General features: G+C 44.6%; 1 protein-coding gene across 1 annotated transcript in view; it reads left to right on the forward strand.

The window, feature by feature from the left end:
- The window catches only part of SCARF2 (scavenger receptor class F member 2), a 364,459-nt gene that overhangs the window by 214,349 nt on the left and 130,975 nt on the right, over positions 1 to 19,135 (forward strand). Inside the window, exon 7 of the mRNA XM_069758527.1 lies at positions 16,837 to 16,940. Within this exon, the coding sequence (XP_069614628.1) occupies positions 16,837 to 16,940 (104 nt within the window). The remainder of the gene's footprint in view (positions 1 to 16,836; positions 16,941 to 19,135) is intronic.

Here is a 19,135-nt window from a genome sequence, read left to right on the forward strand (position 1 = left end):
TTTAACCACCATGCATTTGCAAGCCTGGACTAACTACCAAACGTCCCTTAAGGTTGTAGCACCCTCGGCCAATGAAGCTAGTCAGCAACGCAACATCCCTTCCGGCAGTGTAGGGCCACCATTTTCCGCACCACCTGCAGTATCTATGCAGGTTTCTTTGCCAGGCCAAAGCAGTCAGGGTCAGGGAATCACCAGTTTCGTAGTAGGAAACACTGCATCTAGGGCACCGGCGGCAACAATACCATCTCCCACCGTCTCTCAGTCTGCCATGTCCACCGGCACCCCCGCTAGTTCCACGATCTCCAGCTCTCCAGTCCAGCTCACGCTACATGAGACTATGGTTAGAAAAAGGAAGTACTTAGCCTCGCATCCGCGTACACAGGGTTTGAACGCCCACATAGCTAGACTAATCTCGTTAGAGATGATGCCCTACCGGTTAGTTGAAAGCGAAGCTTTCAAAGCCCTGATGGACTACGCTGTACCACGCTACGAGCTACCCAGTCGACACTTTTTTTCCAGAAAAGCCATCCCAGCCCTCCACCAGCATGTTAAAGAGCGCATCGTCCATGCACTCAGGCAATCTGTGAGCACAAAGGTGCACCTGACAACAGATGCATGGACCAGTAGGCATGGCCAGGGACGTGACGTGTCCATCACGGCACACTGGGTGAATGTTGTGGATGCAGGGTCCACAGGGGACAGCAAGTTTGGGACAGTTCTGCCTAGCCCACGGTCTAGGAAACAGTTGGCTGTAGCCGTTCGCACCCCCTCCTCCTCCTCTTCGTCCTCCTGCAGAAGCGAGAGCTCGTCCACAGACCGCAGTCGCACAACCACTCCATCCGCAGCTGCCACTGTTGCACACCAGGTCTCCCATTATGGGGCAGCTACTGGCAAATGTCAGCAGGCTGTATTGGCTATGAAGTGTTTGGGCGACAACAGACACACCGCGGAAGTTCTGTCCGAGTTCTTGCAGAAAGAAACGCAGTCGTGGCTGGGCACTGTAGATCTTGAGGCAGGCAAGGTAGTGAGTGATAACGGAAGGAATTTCATGGCTGCCATCTCCCTTTCCCAACTGAAACACATTCCTTGCCTGGCTCACACCTTAAACCTGGTGGTGCAGTGCTTCCTGAAAAGTTATCCGGGGTTATCCGACCTGCTCCTCAAAGTGCGTGGACTTTGCTCACATATCCGCCGTTCGCCCGTACACTCCAGCCGTATGCAGACCTATCAGCGTTCTTTGAACCTTCCCCAGCATCGCCTAATCATAGACGTTGCAACAAGGTGGAACTCAACACTGCACATGCTTCAGAGACTGTGCGAACAGAGGCGGGCTGTTATGTTTTTGTGGGAGGATACACATACACGGGCAGGCAGTAGGATGGCAGACATGGAGTTGTCAGGTGTGCAGTGGTCGAAGATTCAAGACATGTGTCAAGTCCTTCAGTGTTTTGAGGAATGCACACGGCTGGTTAGTGCAGACAACGCCATAATAAGCATGAGCATCCCCCTAATGCGTCTGCTGATGCAAAGTTTGATGCACATAAAGGATCAGGCGTCTGCAGCTGAGGAAGAGGAAAGCCTTGATGACAGTCAGCCATTGTCTGGCCAGGGCAGTGTACAGGACGAGTTAGCGGGCAAAGAGGAGGAGGAGGACGAGGAGGATGATGGGGATGATTATATTTTTAATGAGGAAGCTTTTCCGGGGCCACTGGAAATTGGTGGCGCGGCAAGGCCGGGTTCTGGTTTTTGGAGGGACACAAGTGACGTGGATTTGACTGAAACTGCCCCTCAACCAAGCACAACCGCAGATTTGAGAACTGGAACTTTGGCCCACATGGCGGATTATGCCTTACGTATCCTCAAAAGGGACACACGCATAACTAAAATGATGAACGATGACGATTACTGGTTGGCCTGCCTCCTTGATCCTCGCTATAAAGGCAAATTGCAAAATATAATGCCACATGAGAACTTGGAACTAATATTAGCAACCAAACAATCAACTCTTGTTGACCGTTTGCTTCTGGCATTCCCTGCACACAGCGCCCGTGATTGTTCTCACACGAGCTGCAGGGGCCATCAGACCAGAGGAGTTAGAGGGGCAGAAATCAGAAGTGGCGTTGGCCAGAGGGGTTTTCTGACCAGGTTGTGGAGTGATTTTGCTATGACCGCAGACAGGACAGGTACTGCAGCATCAATTCAAAGTGACAGGAGACAACATTTGTCCAGTATGGTTACAAACTATTTTTCATCCTTTATCGATGTTCTCCCTCAACCGTCATTCCCATTTGATTACTGGGCATCCAAATTAGACACCTGGCCAGAATTGGCAGAATATGCATTGCAGGAGCTTGCTTGCCCGGCAGCTAGTGTCCTATCAGAAAGAGTATTCAGTGCTGCAGGTTCAATACTAACAGAAAAAAGGACTCGTCTGGCTACCCAAAATGTAGATGATCTAACCTTCATTAAAATGAACCACAACTGGATTTCGAAATCTTTTGCCCCACCTTGCCCGGCTGACACCTAGTTTTCCTATGAAAAGGTCTTGCCTGTGGACTATTCTGAATGCCTTTTCCAATCTCGTAATTTTCTGCACCTGATTGTCCAGCATACGACATGTTTACACCTCACTAAATGGCCAAACTCCCCACACGGGGCCGTGGTATCGACACTTGGCGACAGCACCCGTGAGAGTGCTGTTTGTCTGAAGAGGTGGGTGTGCCCGCTTTTGGTCGACGGCACTGCCACTGGGTCCCTCCTAGTACAATAAAGTGTCTCTGGCGGTGGTGGTGCGCACCCAACGTCAGACACACCGTTGTAATATGAGGGGCCCTGGGCCTGTACCGCCGGCCACAAGACAGTTCCCCCCCCCAGCTCAAACAGTGCTCTACCACTTGCAAAATTATCTCACAGCTCCACCAATGTTTAGTCTACGCACTGACATCCTTCAATGCCTGCCACTGACAATACCATTGTATTGACATTTTTGTTATGTTAGGCCTTCGAAGCCTGTCTGCGGTCACTCCTTCCACTACGCCTCCACTGACCACACCACTGCTGCCCGTGTACCCCTGGAACCAATTTAAAATTGCCTACAGCCAGCCCAATTTTTTTATTTTAGGCCTTCGATGCCTGTCTGCGGTCCATTCTTTCTACTACTACTACACTGACCAGGCCACTGCTGCCCGTGTACCCCTGGAACCAATTTAAAATTGCCTACAGCCATGTGTTATTATTTTAGGCCTTCGATGCCTGTCTGCGGTCACTCCTTCCACTAGGCCTCCACTGACCACACCACTGCTGCCCGTATACCCCTGGAACCAATTTAAAATTGCCTACAGCCAGCCCAATTTTTTTATTTTAGGCCTTCGATGCCTGTCTGCGGTCCGTTCTTTCTACTACTACTACACTGACCAGGCCACTGATGCCCGTGTTCCCCTGGAACCAATTTAAAATTGCCAACAGCAATGTGTTATTATTGTTAGGCCTTCGATGCATGTCTGCGGTCACTCCTTCCACTAGGCCTCCACTGACCACACCACTGCTGCCCGTATACCCCTGGAACCAATTTAAAATTGCCTACAGCCAGCCCAATTTTTTTATTTTAGGCCTTCGATGCCTGTCTGCGGTCCGTTCTTTCTACTACTACTACACTGACCAGGCCACTGCTGCCCGTGTTCCCCTGGAACCAATTTAAAATTGCCAACAGCAATGTGTTATTATGTTAGGCCTTCGATGCCTGTTTGCGGTCACTCCTTCCAATAGTTCTCCACTGACCAGACCAATGCTGGCCGTGTACCCCTGGAACCCAGCTGAAAGTGCATGTAGCCTCCTTTTTTTCTTTGTTTTATATTTAGAAAGCCCAGATTAACTACGCTGTGCAACGGTTCAAGCTACCCAGTCGACATTTCTTTTGCGAGAAAAGCCATCCCAGCCCTCCACCGGCATGAAAAAGTCTGCATTGTCATAGCACTCAGGCAATCAAACAGTAGAAAGGTGCACCTGACAAGAGACGCATGGACCAGTAGGCATGTCCACAAAAAGTTACGTGTCCATTACGGCGCACTGGGTTAATGTGTTGGATGCATGGTCCACAGGGGACAGCCTACAAAGTCTGTATGCAGTCCCTAATTCCAATTTTCCTCCGCTGACCACACCACTGCTGCCCGTGTACCCCTGGAACCAATTTTACAGTGTCTACAGCCTAATTTTGTTATGTTAGGCCTACTACGCCTGTCTGCGGTCCTTCCTTCCAATACTCGTCCACTGACCACACCACTGCTGCCCGTGGACCCCTGGAACCTATTTTTAATTGCATAGAGCATCCTTTTTTTAATAGTAGGCGTACAAAGTCTGTCTGCGGTCCACTATTGAAATTGTCCTCCACTGCCAGAGCACTGCTGCTTGTGTACCCCTGTAACTTTTTTAAGCTGCAGTGATCCACATTTTTGGGTTAAGTCCTACTACCTGTGTCTGTCTGTGCCACTCAATTCAGCTGTGTTCCTTTGAAAAAAGCTGAGCGTCAATAGTCTTGTTTTCAGCCTCTAGGAATTTTAAAACTGCATTGGGGGTACAACTTTGGTAGGGCCTACTAACGGTGTCTGCCTCCCCAAGGTGTGCCCCAGGTTTCCTCGCCTTTTCTTTGATCTTAATGCTCTCGTTTAGTAGTTGTTGGAAACTACACTGCATTAGGCCTACAAATTGGGTATGGGGTGTAGAGAGATGGTGTGTTCCACTCCAAGGTGTTCTCCAGGTTGCCTTTCCTGAGCTTCGATCTTCCGACTCTCGTTTAGTAGTTGTTGGAAACTACACTGCATTAGGCCTTCAAATTGGGTATGGGGTGTAAAGAGATGGTGTGTTCCACTCCAAGGTGTTCTCCAGGTTGCCTTTCCTGAGCTTCGATCTTCCGGCTCTCGTTTAGTAGTTGTTGGAAACTACGCTGCATTAGGCCTACAAATTGGGTATGGGGAGGGAAGAGAGATGGTGTGTTCCACTCCAAGGTGTTCTCCAGGTTGCCTTTCCTGAGCTTCGATCTTCCGGCTCTCGCTTAGTAGTTGTTAGAAACTACGCTGCATTAGGCCTACAAATTGGGTATGGGGTGTAGAGAGATGGTGTGTTCCACTCCAAGGTGTTCCCCAGGTTTCCTCGCCAATGCTTCGATCTTCATGCTCTCGTTTAGTAGTTGTTGGAAACTACACTGCATTAGGCCTACAAATTGGGTATGGGGTGTAGAGAGATGGTGTGTTCCACTCCAAGGTGTTCTCCAGGTTGCCTTTCCTGAGCTTCGATCTTCCGGCTCTCGTTTAGTAGTTCTTGGAAACTACACTGCATTAGGCCTACAAATTGGGTATGGGGTGTAGAGAGATGGTGTGTTCCACTCCAAGGTGTTCTCCAGGTTGCATTTCCTGAGCTTCGATCTTCCGGCTCTCGTTTAGTAGTTGTTGGAAACTACGCTGCATTAGGCCTACAAATTGGGTATGGGGTGTAGAGAGATGGTGTGTTCCACTCCAAGGTGTTCTCCAGGTTGCCTTTCCTGAGCTTCGATCTTCCGGCTCTCGTTTAGTAGTTGTTGGAAACTACACTGCATTAGGCCTACAAATTGGGTATGGGGTGTAGAGAGATGGTGTGTTCCACTCCAAGGTGTTCTCCAGGTTGCCTTTCCTGAGCTTCGATCTTCCGGCTCTCGTTTAGTAGTTCTTGGAAACTACACTGCATTAGGCCTACAAATTGGGTATGGGGTGTAGAGAGATGGTGTGTTCCACTCCAAGGTGTTCTCCAGGTTGCCTTTCCTGAGCTTCGATCTTCCGGCTCTCGTTTAGTAGTTGTTGGAAACTACGCTGCATTAGGCCTACAAATTGGGTATGGGGTGTAGAGAGATGGTGTGTTCCACTCCAAGGTGTTCTCCAGGTTGCCTTTCCTGAGCTTCGATCTTCCGGCTCTCGTTTAGTAGTTGTTGGAAACTACACTGCATTAGGCCTACAAATTGGGTATGGGGTGTAGAGAGATGGTGTGTTCCACTCCAAGGTGTTCTCCAGGTTGCCTTTCCTGAGCTTCGATCTTCCGGCTCTCGTTTAGTAGTTGTTGGAAACTACGCTGCATTAGGCCTACAAATTGGGTATGGGGTGTAGAGAGATGGTGTGTTCCACTCCAAGGTGTTCCCCAGGTTTCCTCACCAATGCTTCGATCTTCATGCTCTCGTTTAGTAGTTGTTGGAAACTACACTGCATTAGGCCTACAAATTGGGTATGGGGTGTAGAGAGATGGTGTGTTCCACTCCAAGGTGTTCTCCAGGTTGCCTTTCCTGAGCTTCGATCTTCCGGCTCTCGTTTAGTAGTTGTTGGAAACTACACTGCATTAGGCCTACAAATTGGGTATGGGGTGTAGAGAGATGGTGTGTTCCACTCCAAGGTGTTCTCCAGGTTGCCTTTCCTGAGCTTCGATCTTCCGGCTCTCGTTTAGTAGTTGTTGGAAACTACACTGCATTAGGCCTACAAATTGGGTATGGGGTGTAGAGAGATGGTGTGTTCCACTCCAAGGTGTTCTCCAGGTTGCCTTTCCTGAGCTTCGATCTTCCGGCTCTCGTTTAGTAGTTGTTGGAAACTACGCTGCATTAGGCCTACAAATTGGGTCTGGGGTGTAGAGAGATGGTGTGTTCCACTCCAAGATGTTCCCCAGGTTTCCTCGCCAATGCTTCGATCTTCATGCTCTCGTTTAGTAGTTGTTGGAAACTACACTGCATTAGGCCTACAAATTGGGTATGGGGTGTAGAGAGATGGTGTGTTCCACTCCAAGGTGTTCTCCAGGTTGCCTTTCCTGAGCTTCGATCTTCCGGCTCTCGTTTAGTAGTTCTTGGAAACTACACTGCATTAGGCCTACAAATTGGGTATGGGGTGTAGAGAGATGGTGTGTTCCACTCCAAGGTGTTCTCCAGGTTGCCTTTCCTGAGCTTCGATCTTCCGGCTCTCGTTTAGCAGTTATTGGAAACTACGCTGCATTAGGCCTACAAATTGGGTATGGGGTGTAGAGAGATGGTGTGTTCCTCTCCAAGGTGTTCTCCAGGTTGCCTTTCCTGAGCTTCGATCTTCCGGCTCTCGTTTAGTAGTTGTTGGAAACTACACTGCATTAGGCCTTCAAATTGGGTATGGGGTGTAGAGAGATGGTGTGTTCCACTCCAAGGTGTTCTCCAGGTTGCCTTTCCTGAGCTTCGATCTTCCGGCTCTCGTTTAGTAGTTCTTGGAAACTACACTGCATTAGGCCTACAAATTGGGTATGGGGTGTAGAGAGATGGTGTGTTCCACTCCAAGGTGTTCTCCAGGTTGCCTTTCCTGAGCTTCGATCTTCCGGCTCTCGTTTAGTAGTTGTTGGAAACTACGCTGCTTTAGGCCTACAAATTGGGTATGGGGTGTAGAGAGATGGTGTGTTCCACTCCAAGGTGTTCTCCAGGTTGCCTTTCCAGAACTTCGATCTTCCGGCTCTCGTTTAGTAGTTGTTGGAAACTACGCTGCTTTAGGCCTACAAATTGGGTATGGGGTGTAGAGAGATGGTGTGTTCCACTCCAAGGTGTTCTCCAGGTTGCCTTTCCAGAACTTCTATCTTCAGGCTCTCATTAAATTGTGGTTAAACGGAACAACTGCATTTGGCGTACTAGTTGGTTTGGGGCCTACTATCGGTGTCTGCCACTCCTTGCTGTTCTCCTGTTTTCCTGTCCTGAAATTCCATTTTCAGGCTCTCGTTAAGTAGTTGTTAATGTTAGACTGCATTTGGCCTACTAGTTGGGTTGGGGCCTACTATCGGTGTCTGCCACTCCTTGCTGTTCTCCTCCACTGAACAAATCTGTGCCGCCTGTTTACTACGGTTGCCAATTTTGAACTGCATTTCGACTACTTACTGATTTGGGCCTACTCTCTGTGTCAGCCTCTCATTCCAGTTGTCCTCCACTGCAATGCCCCCTGGTTAGTCCTGTTACCAATTTTGAACTGCATTTAGCCAACTTTATTCTTTGGGCCTATATCTGTGTTTCCTCCTCATCCTGCCCATTGCCCAGCCAGTGATAGATGAGTCTGCTGGTACATTGACCCATAACGCAAAATTCCCCGTGCACGCTACACAGCAAGATTGTGACCCTGCTGAAAGTCAGGTTCCTCTTCCCGCATACCATACCACCTTACACGGGGACAAAGAGGAAGGTGCAGATGAAAGTGCAGGTTCCTTCATCAGGTGGGGGGAGGAATACTAGTTGGCGACGTCACTGGCACAGGGCCTCTCATAGTACGCAAAAGTGTTGCTGCCGGTGGGAGGCGCCCCCGCCATGCAAACACACCGCTGTACTTTGAGGGGCCCTGTGCCAGTGCCAATGCCAACGAGTGGGCCCCCCCTGCTTGCTCAGGATCACAGCACTTGCAAAGTTGAAATACTTACCTCTCCCTGCTCCACTGCCGTGATGTGGTCCAGATTTACTGGGCCCACTAATTACTTGAACCAGCCCTACCCCCCACAACTTTAGCCAAATGACCCCCAATTTCAAATGCCTTCCAATTATTATAAGGTAAATTACGATTGACAAGCTTCTTTAACAAGAATGGATGTTTTTGCCATTAAAATGGGCAGTGTAGGTGTTTTCCTGGCCTCCACTCACTGCCGACTATGCTCCCCCATTGACTTGCATTGGGTTTCGTGTTTCGGGCGATACCCGACTTTTCGCGATAATCGGCCGATTCCACTCGACTCGACTTCTAAGATAGTCGGGTTTCGCGAAACACGGCTCGACTCTAAAAAGGTCAAGGTCGCTCAACCCTAATCTAGACATTTACCTTGTAGAGCATAAAAATATACAGTAGATGAGATCCAACACTCCAGCTCTGGCATTTCTTGAAGGACATCCTTTGTTTCAAGACAAGTCCACTTGTTTGTGCCTTTCAATCAGTAAACTGAAGAAAATTTCATTATATCCTATCTTCAGTCTCGGAGGAGAGCAGTACTTGGCTGAGCTTTCTCGCCTCTTAATTTTAGCACCTAGACTCAAACTTTCCATGATCATAACTTCTGACATGTCTCTATGTGCAGTCACACTTTTAATTAACTATCTCACAGCATGGCTTTCATACTTTTAGACTGGTAAAGTTATATTACCTTTTTCAAATCTTTCATTTTGGAAATTTGGAGAATTCTGTTGATTTTTTGCCAAGATTTGTCTGACTATCATAGAGAGCAAATATTTGTTCGATTATCAAAATTCTTGATATCATTCTCCCTAGATAGGTATACAATGAGAGATAGTGACTTGCTTAAAATCTTTATTAACCTCTTCATGACCTTGGAGTTTTCCGTTTTTTTGCTCTCCTATTTCCCCAGAGCAAGGGCTTGTTTTTTGCAAGACGAGTTGTACTTTTGAACGACACCATTAGTTTTACCATATCATGTACCGGAAAATGGAAAAAATTAAGTGTGGTGAAATTGCAAAAAAAAGTGCAATTCCACAATTGTTTTTTGAGGTTTCTGTTTTTACAGTGTTCATTAAATGCTAAAACTGACCTGCCATTATGATTCTCCAGGTCATTATAAGTTCACAGATACCAGACACGTTACTGATACCATTTTGCGGTAGATAAAATCTTTTGATTGCCTGTTATTGCATTTTATTGCAATGTTGCGGCAACAAAAAAAAAAAAATTTGTCTGTTTGAATTTTTTCCTTGTTACACTGATTGCCAATCAAATTCATTCTTTTTATATTTTGATAGATCATGTGTGTGATACATTGCAGCGATACCAAATATGTGTATTTTTTGTATTGTTTTATTTTGAATTGGGCTAAAGGGGGTGACTTGAACTTTTATATTTTTTTAATTTATGAAATATTTTACAAAAAATTTTTTTTTACTTGCTTTAATAGTCTCCATGGGAGACTAGAAGCTGTGATCATCTGATTGCCGGTGCTACACATAGCAGGGCTAAAATGATCATCTGCTATGGCAGCGCTAATAGCAGATCGGCAATGACAACCACAGTGGTGTTCTGCAGACCTCAACTTGTCATGCCTAACCCATCGGCGCATCGTGGTCATGGGACACGGGCACCGATGGGCGGGATTAGTGACACGCTTATACATAGTAACATAGTAACATAGTTATTAAGGTTGAAGGAAGACTTTACGTCCATCTAGTTCAACCCATAGCCTAACCCAGTGTTCCCCAACTCCGATCCTCAAGAGCCACCAACAGGTCATATTTTCAGTATTTCCTTAGTATTGCACAGGTGATAATTGCATCACCTGTGCAATACTAAGGAAATCCAAAAAACATGACCTGTTGGTGGCTCTTGAGGACCGGAGTTGGGGAACACTGGCCTAACCTAACATGCCCTAACATGTTGATCCAGAGGAAGGCAAAAAAAAACCCATGTGGCAAAGAGTAAGCTCCACATTTGTGAAAAAAATTTCTTCCCGACTCCACGTATGGCAATCAGACTAGTTCCCTGGATCAACACCCTATTAAGGAATCTAGTATATATAACTTGTAACATTATACTTTTCAAGAAAGGCATCCAGTCCCCTCTTAAATTTTAGTAATTAATCACTCATTACAACATCATACGGCAGAGAGTTCCATAGTCTCACTGCTCTTACAGTAAAGATTTAAAATGTTAATAGCTGCTGATGGATCGCGATTCCACCCGCCTCTGTTAGGAGCACATATCATCTGATGAAATCAGCTGATATGTGCCAGAAACCATGCGGGCTCAGCCCCGGAGACTGCATGTTGTGCAGGGATACCACCTAGGACGTATATATACATCATAGGTCATGAAAAGGTTAAATTCAAATAATTTTAACATGTAATTGTGGAATTCTTTCCTTTTAAGGGGTCGTCCTATCTAAAACAAGAAGTCTGCAGTCACTCTATGTGATTCGAAACTTGTGAATCCTGACACAGCTCACAATGCATACTGTTTGGGTTTTCCAGTTTTGGTACGGAAAATGGTGGCAAACTCAAGCCCTCAATCCAATGAAATGGGTGCGGCCTTGCTCAATGCAAGTATATTGAGCCAGGCCAGAAACAGTGTAGTTCATTGTGGCTGGTAGTTTGCATGTCGCATACCTGTGGTCACATGAGTGCCATTCCCGGCACTGATACCGCAGAATTGTCAGTGTGCAGTGCGCGCTGTGTGAGTATTCACAAGTCTGCAGCAACATGGAGCGACTGTAGACTTGCCGTTTTAGACTAGACAACCTCTTTAAGAGTAGAATTACTCTTGGCAAATGTTTGGGGAAAAATTACCTCTTTTGACTGAACCAGGTGGGCGAATGACCTATCTAGACTGTCAGAGAAGCAGGACTTTGAAATAAGTGTGAGTCTGCATGAAAACTTGGGAGTGAGTTAAGGAATCCTTACTTGTAAATGGTGTGTGAAAACTGAGACAAGTGAGTACAGACGGTGGAGTAAGTCGGTGCACTGCAAATCACTAAGGAAAGATTCGGATCTGTCTATAATCACAAAAGGGTTCCATTGATGTTTTTATTCTACCTCAATATTGTTACCTAGATGGTGGCCCGATTCTAACGCATCGTGTATTGTAGAATATGCATGTATGTATGTATGTATGTATATTGCAGCCACATAGTATATAGCACAGGCCACGTAGTATAGAGCAGACACGCAGTATATAACACAGCCCACGTAGTATATAGCAGCTACGCAGTATATAACAATGCCCATGTAGTATATAACACTGGCCACGTAGTATATAGCAGCCACGCACTATATAACACAGCCCACGCAGTATATAACACAGCCCACGCAGTATGTAACACAGCCCACACAGTATATAATACTGGCCACATAGTATATAGCAGCGACGCAGTATATAACACAGCCCACGCAGTATATAGCAGTGTGGGCACCATATCCCTGTTAAAAAAATAATTAAAATAAAAAGTAGTTATATACTCACCCGCCGGCGTCCAGCAAAGCTGTCCTGATGCGTGCTGCTGCCACCAGCTTCCGTTCCTAGCGATGCATTGCGAAAGTACCCAGATGACTTAGCGGTCTCGCGACACCGCTAAGTCTTCTGGGTAATTTCGCAATGCATCTCTGGGAACGGAAGCTGGTGGCAGCCACGCGCACATCGGCGGACGACGGAAGGTGAGAATAGCAGGTTTTTTGTTTTTTTATTTTAACATTAGATCTTTTTACTATTGATACCGCATATGCAGCATCAATAGTAAAAAGTTGGTCACACAGGGTTAATAGAAGCAGTTACGGAGTGCGGTACCCGCGGCATAACGCGGTCCTTTACCACTGGCATTAACCCTGTGTGAGCGGTGACTGGAGGGGTGTATGGAGCGGGCACTGACTACGGGGAGTATGGAGCGGGCGCCAGGCACTGACTGGACGGAAGTAGGGAGAGACTAATTCTCGGCTGGACTGTGCCCGTCGCTGATTGGTCGCGACCTGGCGGCTGCGACCAATCAGCGATGTGGGATTTCCGTTACAGACAGACAGACGTAAGTACGCCTTAGACAATTACATATATAGATTATACCCCTTTGTATTGGAAAACATAGTAACATAGTTTTTAAGGTTGAAGGAAGACTTTAAGTCCATCTAGTTCATCCCATATCCTAAAATAACTTGCCCTAACATGTTGATCCAAACATTGTAAATAAATTCAAGTGTCTTTCTGAGGAGTTAGATACCCTCCGACCACCAGGCATGTATGGCAACTGTTTCTACCTTCCAAAAATTTTACAAATTGACAATCTAGCAGGCATTCCCTGGTCTTTAAGTGTGGATTTTACTTTTGTAAGGAATATTGCGTTCTGTGCATCTATACAGTGTCAGGAGTGGACAAAAGGAGAAGAGGACCACTGAGCAAGAACAATTTATGGGCAGTCAAATAGCTCCTGTAGTACACAATTCCACCTATATCAGCTCATGAGCTATAGTAGTATGATGAATATGGTTAAGGCTACGTTCACATTAGCGTCGCGTCGCCGTTGCGTCGGCGACGCAGCGGCGACGCACGGAAAAACGCGTGCGTTTTGCGACGCGTGCGTCGTTTTTTGCCGAAATCGGACGCAAGAAAAATGCAACTTGTAGCGTTTTCTTGCGTCCGACGCTAGCGTCTAAAACGACGCACGTGTCGGAAAACGCGTGCAAAAAGACGCACGCGTCCCCTATGTTAAACATAGGGGCGCGTCGCCGCTGCGTCGCCGCTGCGTCGCCGACGCAACAGCGACGCACATTAGCGTAACGCTAATGTGAACGTAGCCTTAGAAAGACTTCGTTTGGAATTTTTGGCAATTAAGTCATTCTGATAGATGATGCTACAGTGTAGGTATGCTAGAAATATAATTAACCCATTACTTGCCAAATTAGCAATTTTCATTTTCTTTTTTTTTTTCAATGACAGATTTTTAATGATTTGGGTCCTAATGAATCAGAAACATAATGTGCAAAATTTTTTCAAGTACGGATTTTTCAGAAATGGGCATCCCAATATTCAATTAAAAATGACAATGACATGATTTCCTATTTTGTAAACATTCATTTTACAAACACAACACAAAAAATTATAAAATCTTAGTTGCTAGAAGCTAAAGATTAGGTGTCCCAAAAAAAGGGCATTGGTAGATAATGGGTTAAATACTTGGCCTTATCTAAATTACAACATAGAAAGCATGTCAAGGCGGCTTTCCAATTGTATATTTTCTGATGAACTGAATTTTGTATCTATTGCAATTAGCAGTGTCTTAAAGGTCAATTTTTGCCTTTGTATCATGGAGCATATGCCATGCATCGGAGAATAAATGGTTTCCAAGTCAAATCGGTCCGCTTTTTTTCTTTGAAAAAAATAAAATGTTAATGTGATAAAACCAACAGACATGAGATACATCTCCAAAATTCAGCACCTTATTCAATGAATAACGGCGATCATGTAAAAAAAAAGTGTGCAAGGGGAGAGAAATGAGGTCCCCAAGCCCACCCTTCCCGGTAACCTCAGCCACCCCCCAGTCTCTCTAGCTTCATCCCTGGTCCTCAGCCTCCTCTTCCTGAAAACAAATTGGGGATGCATGTGCAGTTTACCCACCGAGATATGCCACATGGCAATAACAGGGCTTTTTCCTATTGGTTCATTTTGATCACTGTGATAGGGTCTATCACAGTAATCAAAAGTCAATAATTAGTATGTCATCCCCCGTGTTATCCCCTTAGTCAGATTAAAATGTTTTATTTTATAATATTTAATTCATTCTTTGTCGTTAGGGTTAGGGTTGAGGTTAGACTACGGTTAGGGTTGGGCTTAGAGGTAGGGTTGGGCTAAGGATAGGGTTCGGCTAGGGTTAGTGTTTGCACTGGGGTAAGAGGTTTTTAATAAGTAAAAAAAAAATTACGACATAACGATTAGTGTTAATCGCAAGTGCTCTTTACTCAAGTTTACATCCGGGTTGCCTGAGCACCGTCGCTAGTTTGTGCATACCGGAGCACCCTTATTCAAACTGGAGTAGTGAGCACTTGCGTTCAACATTAATGACGACATATTCAAAATGACAACTTTATGTTATCAAATTCTGAGTAGTACCTTTGGGATAAAAATCCTCACAATACCCCTGTATAAAATCCTTGAGGGGTGTAGTTTCCAAAATAGGGTCATTTGTGGGTGCTTTCTATTGTTTAGGCACGTCAGGTTCTCTCCAAATGCGACATCGATTCCAGGAATTTTTGCATTCAAAAAGTCAAACGGTGCTGCTTCCCTTCCATGCCCTGTCATGTGCCCAAACATTAGTACACATATAGGGTATCGGCATGCTCAAAAGGTTTTAAAATTGTTTGGCAAATTTTTGACATTTACCGCTAACATGAAGTACAATATGTCACAAAAAAAGTCTCAGAATCAGTGGGATCCATTGAAGCATTCCAAAGTTATTATCACATACAATGACACTGGTCAAAGTTAAAGAGTTTGGCCAGGTCATTAATGTCAAAATTAGCTCTGTCACTAGGTGGTTAAAGGAAACCTGTCAGAAACATTTAATATGATGGTGTAGTATTTTAAAAGATATGCCAATCAATCCCTTTATGATGCCAAAGTAGTGCTCCATCAGCGACAAATCACATTTTAAGGATGTGTATAGAAGTACATTGGGGTGTGATGATGCACTTGTAGCTTCTCAGTCTCATGCTTTATTTTCTATTTAGCAGCAACTTCCCTTTAGTGACTGACAGGTCAGAGGCCGTGTACCAGAGCATATGACCTGTCAATCCATCAGGGAAAAGTGCTACCAGGTAGAATGTGTGGCTGAGAATGTAGAAGTGCATCATCACTCCCCAATGCACTTCCAGGCACAACTTCAAAACACAATTTATCACTGCTATAGTGGTGCTTTGGGGTTTTCTTCTAGCTTAAAGGTCTGTTTTCTGAAAATTAGTTATATTCATGTGAATAAGGTTGTTTTGGTAGCAAGCCCATGCATTTCTGCAATTCCCATGATGATTCAGATGAATGCAACATTCAGAGCATTGAATCTGTTACAATATCACTTATTATTTAGGAAAAGATGAACTGTAGGCCAGTTTCAAATATCACTGTATCTTAGCTTCTGCATAACAGATGCAACACCAGACTTTTCGCAGTTTTACTGAACCAAACTAAGATCACGTTAGAACCCAATGGTAATGTAAGTGTGGTTCAGTAGACCTATGGTCAGGATGTTAAGGCCATGATATGGAATCTAAAACTCATATGAGACCATTGTTATCTTTGAGTTGGACACCAGCGTAACAACATAAAAAACATAGAGTTTGTAGAACAGACACAAAGATATAAACCTTCATGTAAAAAAATTAAGCATAAAAATGCTGGCTATAAACAAAGCGATAAACATAATTGTGGAGGAACATTTTATGAGAACCATTTGCTGTCCACATGCTTAGTAAAATATTAGTCATAAAGAAGCATGCTTCTCCTACAAAGAATCAGCGGTACATGACGACGTCGTTCCTGAGGCCCTCGCCCCGAGTCCACTGTCCCTTATTGTTTTCGCATGCTGCACTCCACATCTGGATTCTGCTCTGTACAATTTATGTATTTGTTCAGATATTCATTGTTTTCCTAAATAAGAAGTGATGCCAATATTAGCTATGGTTGTCTGCTCTAGGAGTATACATCATCCACATATGCGCCTCCAGACTTTTATCACAAATGTCAGAGTCCATGGGAATTAGTCTAAACATGCCAGGGTGCGCATAAATATGTTTAGTGTTGTGGTGCGGGATCGTTTTTCTTTGTGATTGTGATTTATAAGGCAATTTCTCCTTCCGCTGTAACCTTGACAATAGCGCAATTTACAAAATATTAAACTGTTAATAAAACATATGGAATTTCGGAACATAAGTAGTGTGGTTTTTTTTTTTACCTCCAGGGTCTTTTATTGCTGCCCTTTGTTTATTAGTTCCATGTATTTTGCTTTGCTCCTCTATTGCTTCTCGTATTATATCTGTTTGGTTCATTGTGTTTATAAATATTGAATATGGAAGTCGTGGTGAATACTAATACTTACCGTACCCATACACAAAGCCGCTTTACTTTATAATTCATAGCGCCCTCTGTAGGATTTAGGGGAATCTTCACAAATCAGAATTCAGGCCATTATTTGGTATGGTAGGAAATCAGCTACAGCAAAGGCTTATTCTATGCATAGCTTTTATATTATGACTTCTGTATTTCAATTCAACACACTGGTTATATAAGGTCTTAATACAACATAAAAATTAAATTCTATAAATTTGTTAACATATACACATGCTGCAAATGACAATGTTGCTTGTTTCATTTGTAGCTGTAACCTGTCGTGTCCAGCCGGCCAATTTGGAGTTAATTGTGAGCAGGTTTGCAATTGTCATGATGATAAGTGTGATCCCTACACTGGAGCCTGTCATATGGGTAAGTTCTGGTCATACTTCTTCCATGGATCCATGCTGTATAGTGTAATGGCTGTGTAGTAGCTTTATGAATTAGTCATGTATGTAGAAATAATACAAGGTGGGCCATTTATATGGATACACCTAAATAAAATGGGAATGGTTGGTGATATCAACTTCCTGTTTGTGGTACATTAATATATGGAAGGGAAACAATTTTTCAAGATGGGTGGTGACCATGGTGGCCATTTTGAAGTTGGCCCTTTTGGATCCAACTTTATTTTTTCCAATGGGAAGAGGGTCATGTGACACATCAAACCTATTCAGAATTTTACAAGAAAAACAATGGTGTGCTTGGTTTTAACATAACTTTATTCTTTCATGAGTTATTTACAAGTTTATGACCACTTATAAAATGTGTTCAAAGTGCTGCCCATTGTGTTGGATTGTCAATGCAACCCTGTTCTCCCACTCTTGACACACTGATAGCAACACCACAGAAGAAATGCTAGCACAGGCTTCCAGTATCTGTTGTTTCAGGAGCTGCACATCTCGTATCTTCACAGCATACGAGATGGGCTGTTAGACAGTCTGAACACATGTGATGATTGCCTGTTTGTTAGGGGATCCCTGCATGTGTTGAGGCTGTCTAACAGCAGCAAATCATGCAACCGCAGGGACTTGAACATAATATACGAGCATGTAAAGATACTTTGATAACACCAGAGCATGCTCGGATAAAGGTACCTTCACACATAACGATATCGTTAACGATATCGTTGCTTTTTGTGACGTAGCAACGATATGGTTAAGGAAATCGTTATGTGTGACAGCGACCAATGATCAGGCCCCTGCTGGGAGATCGTTGGTCGCTGAACAAAGTCCAGAACTTTATTTCACTGGTAACCAGGGTAAACATCGGGTAACTAAGCGCAGGGCCGTGCTTAGTAACCCGATGTTTACCCTGGTTACCAGCGTAAACGTTAAAAAAACAAACAGTACATACTTACCTACCGCTGTCTGTCCCCGGCGCTGTGCTCTGCACTCCTCCTGTACTGGCTGTGAGCGTCGGTCAGCCGGAAAGCAGAGCGGTGACGTCACCGCTCTGCTTTCCGGCCGCTGTGCTCACAGTCAGTGCAGGAGGAGTGCAGAGAAGCAGAGCGCCGGGGACAGACAGCGGTAGGTAAGTATGTAGTGTTTGTTTTTTTTTACTGTTACGCTGGTAACCACGGTAAACATCGGGTTACTAAGCGCGGCCCTGCGCTTAGTAACCCGATGTTTACCCTGGTTACCCGGGGACCTCGGGATCGTTGGTCGCTGGAGAGCTGTCTGTGTGACAGCTCTCCAGCGACCAAACAGCGACGCTGCAGCGATCTGGATTGTTGTCGGTATCGCTGCAGCGTCGCTTAATGTGAAGGGGCCTTAAGATGTTTTCCAAGCACGTTTGCTCATCACTAGTCAACAACTTTCCATTGATTAACCCATTTCTTTATATGCCAAGTCTTGGATTCAATTTTACCGGATGGCCTATATTTTCTCATAGTGAGATCATAGGTCTATAACTGGACCGTGAGCTAATTATGAGGCAAGTAAATTGAATATTAAATAGCTTGTTTTCTCATCAACCAATCCTTTGAAACTCTGGATCTCAAGTCCAAGGTATCAGGAATGACTCTTTCTGTAGTCCCAGTCATACCCCCTTGGTTCTGAGTTATTGTTAGCCTCCTGACCTGTAATATGAGATTTCATGGCCCTTTGTGTACAGTTAATCATGTGAATGTCAAACTTATCCTTCTGTTATTTTCTAATATTATATCCTCCCTTACATACAGGTATGATATTTATAGGGGCTAAGTTTTATACCTTTCTAAGTGGTTTAATTAGCTTTTTTTGTGTGAGACTCCTTTTTCATAGGAGACACTATGATAAGTATGTTGCCTGTAGGCTTTAAGGATTCATGCAATGTACTTAACTCCATTTTTGAGCAAGTGTCATGTCTTCTTTAAAGAATACAGCTGAGCTTTTGATGAATGTTCGTGGCCTCTTTCATTTGCGTGCTGATCTCTACATATTCGAATTGATTCTCAATCTGTCTGTCTTCTTATCGAGCAATCCATATGTCGCAGTCATAGAGGAATGACATACATTATCGCAGTTTCTTCTAATTAAACCATTCTTCCAATCTCATTTAAAGTGTAATTACAGAAGAAATAAAAA

This window comes from Ranitomeya imitator, chromosome 1, assembly GCF_032444005.1.
Source record: "Ranitomeya imitator isolate aRanImi1 chromosome 1, aRanImi1.pri, whole genome shotgun sequence".
Lineage (NCBI taxonomy): Eukaryota > Metazoa > Chordata > Amphibia > Anura > Dendrobatidae > Ranitomeya > Ranitomeya imitator.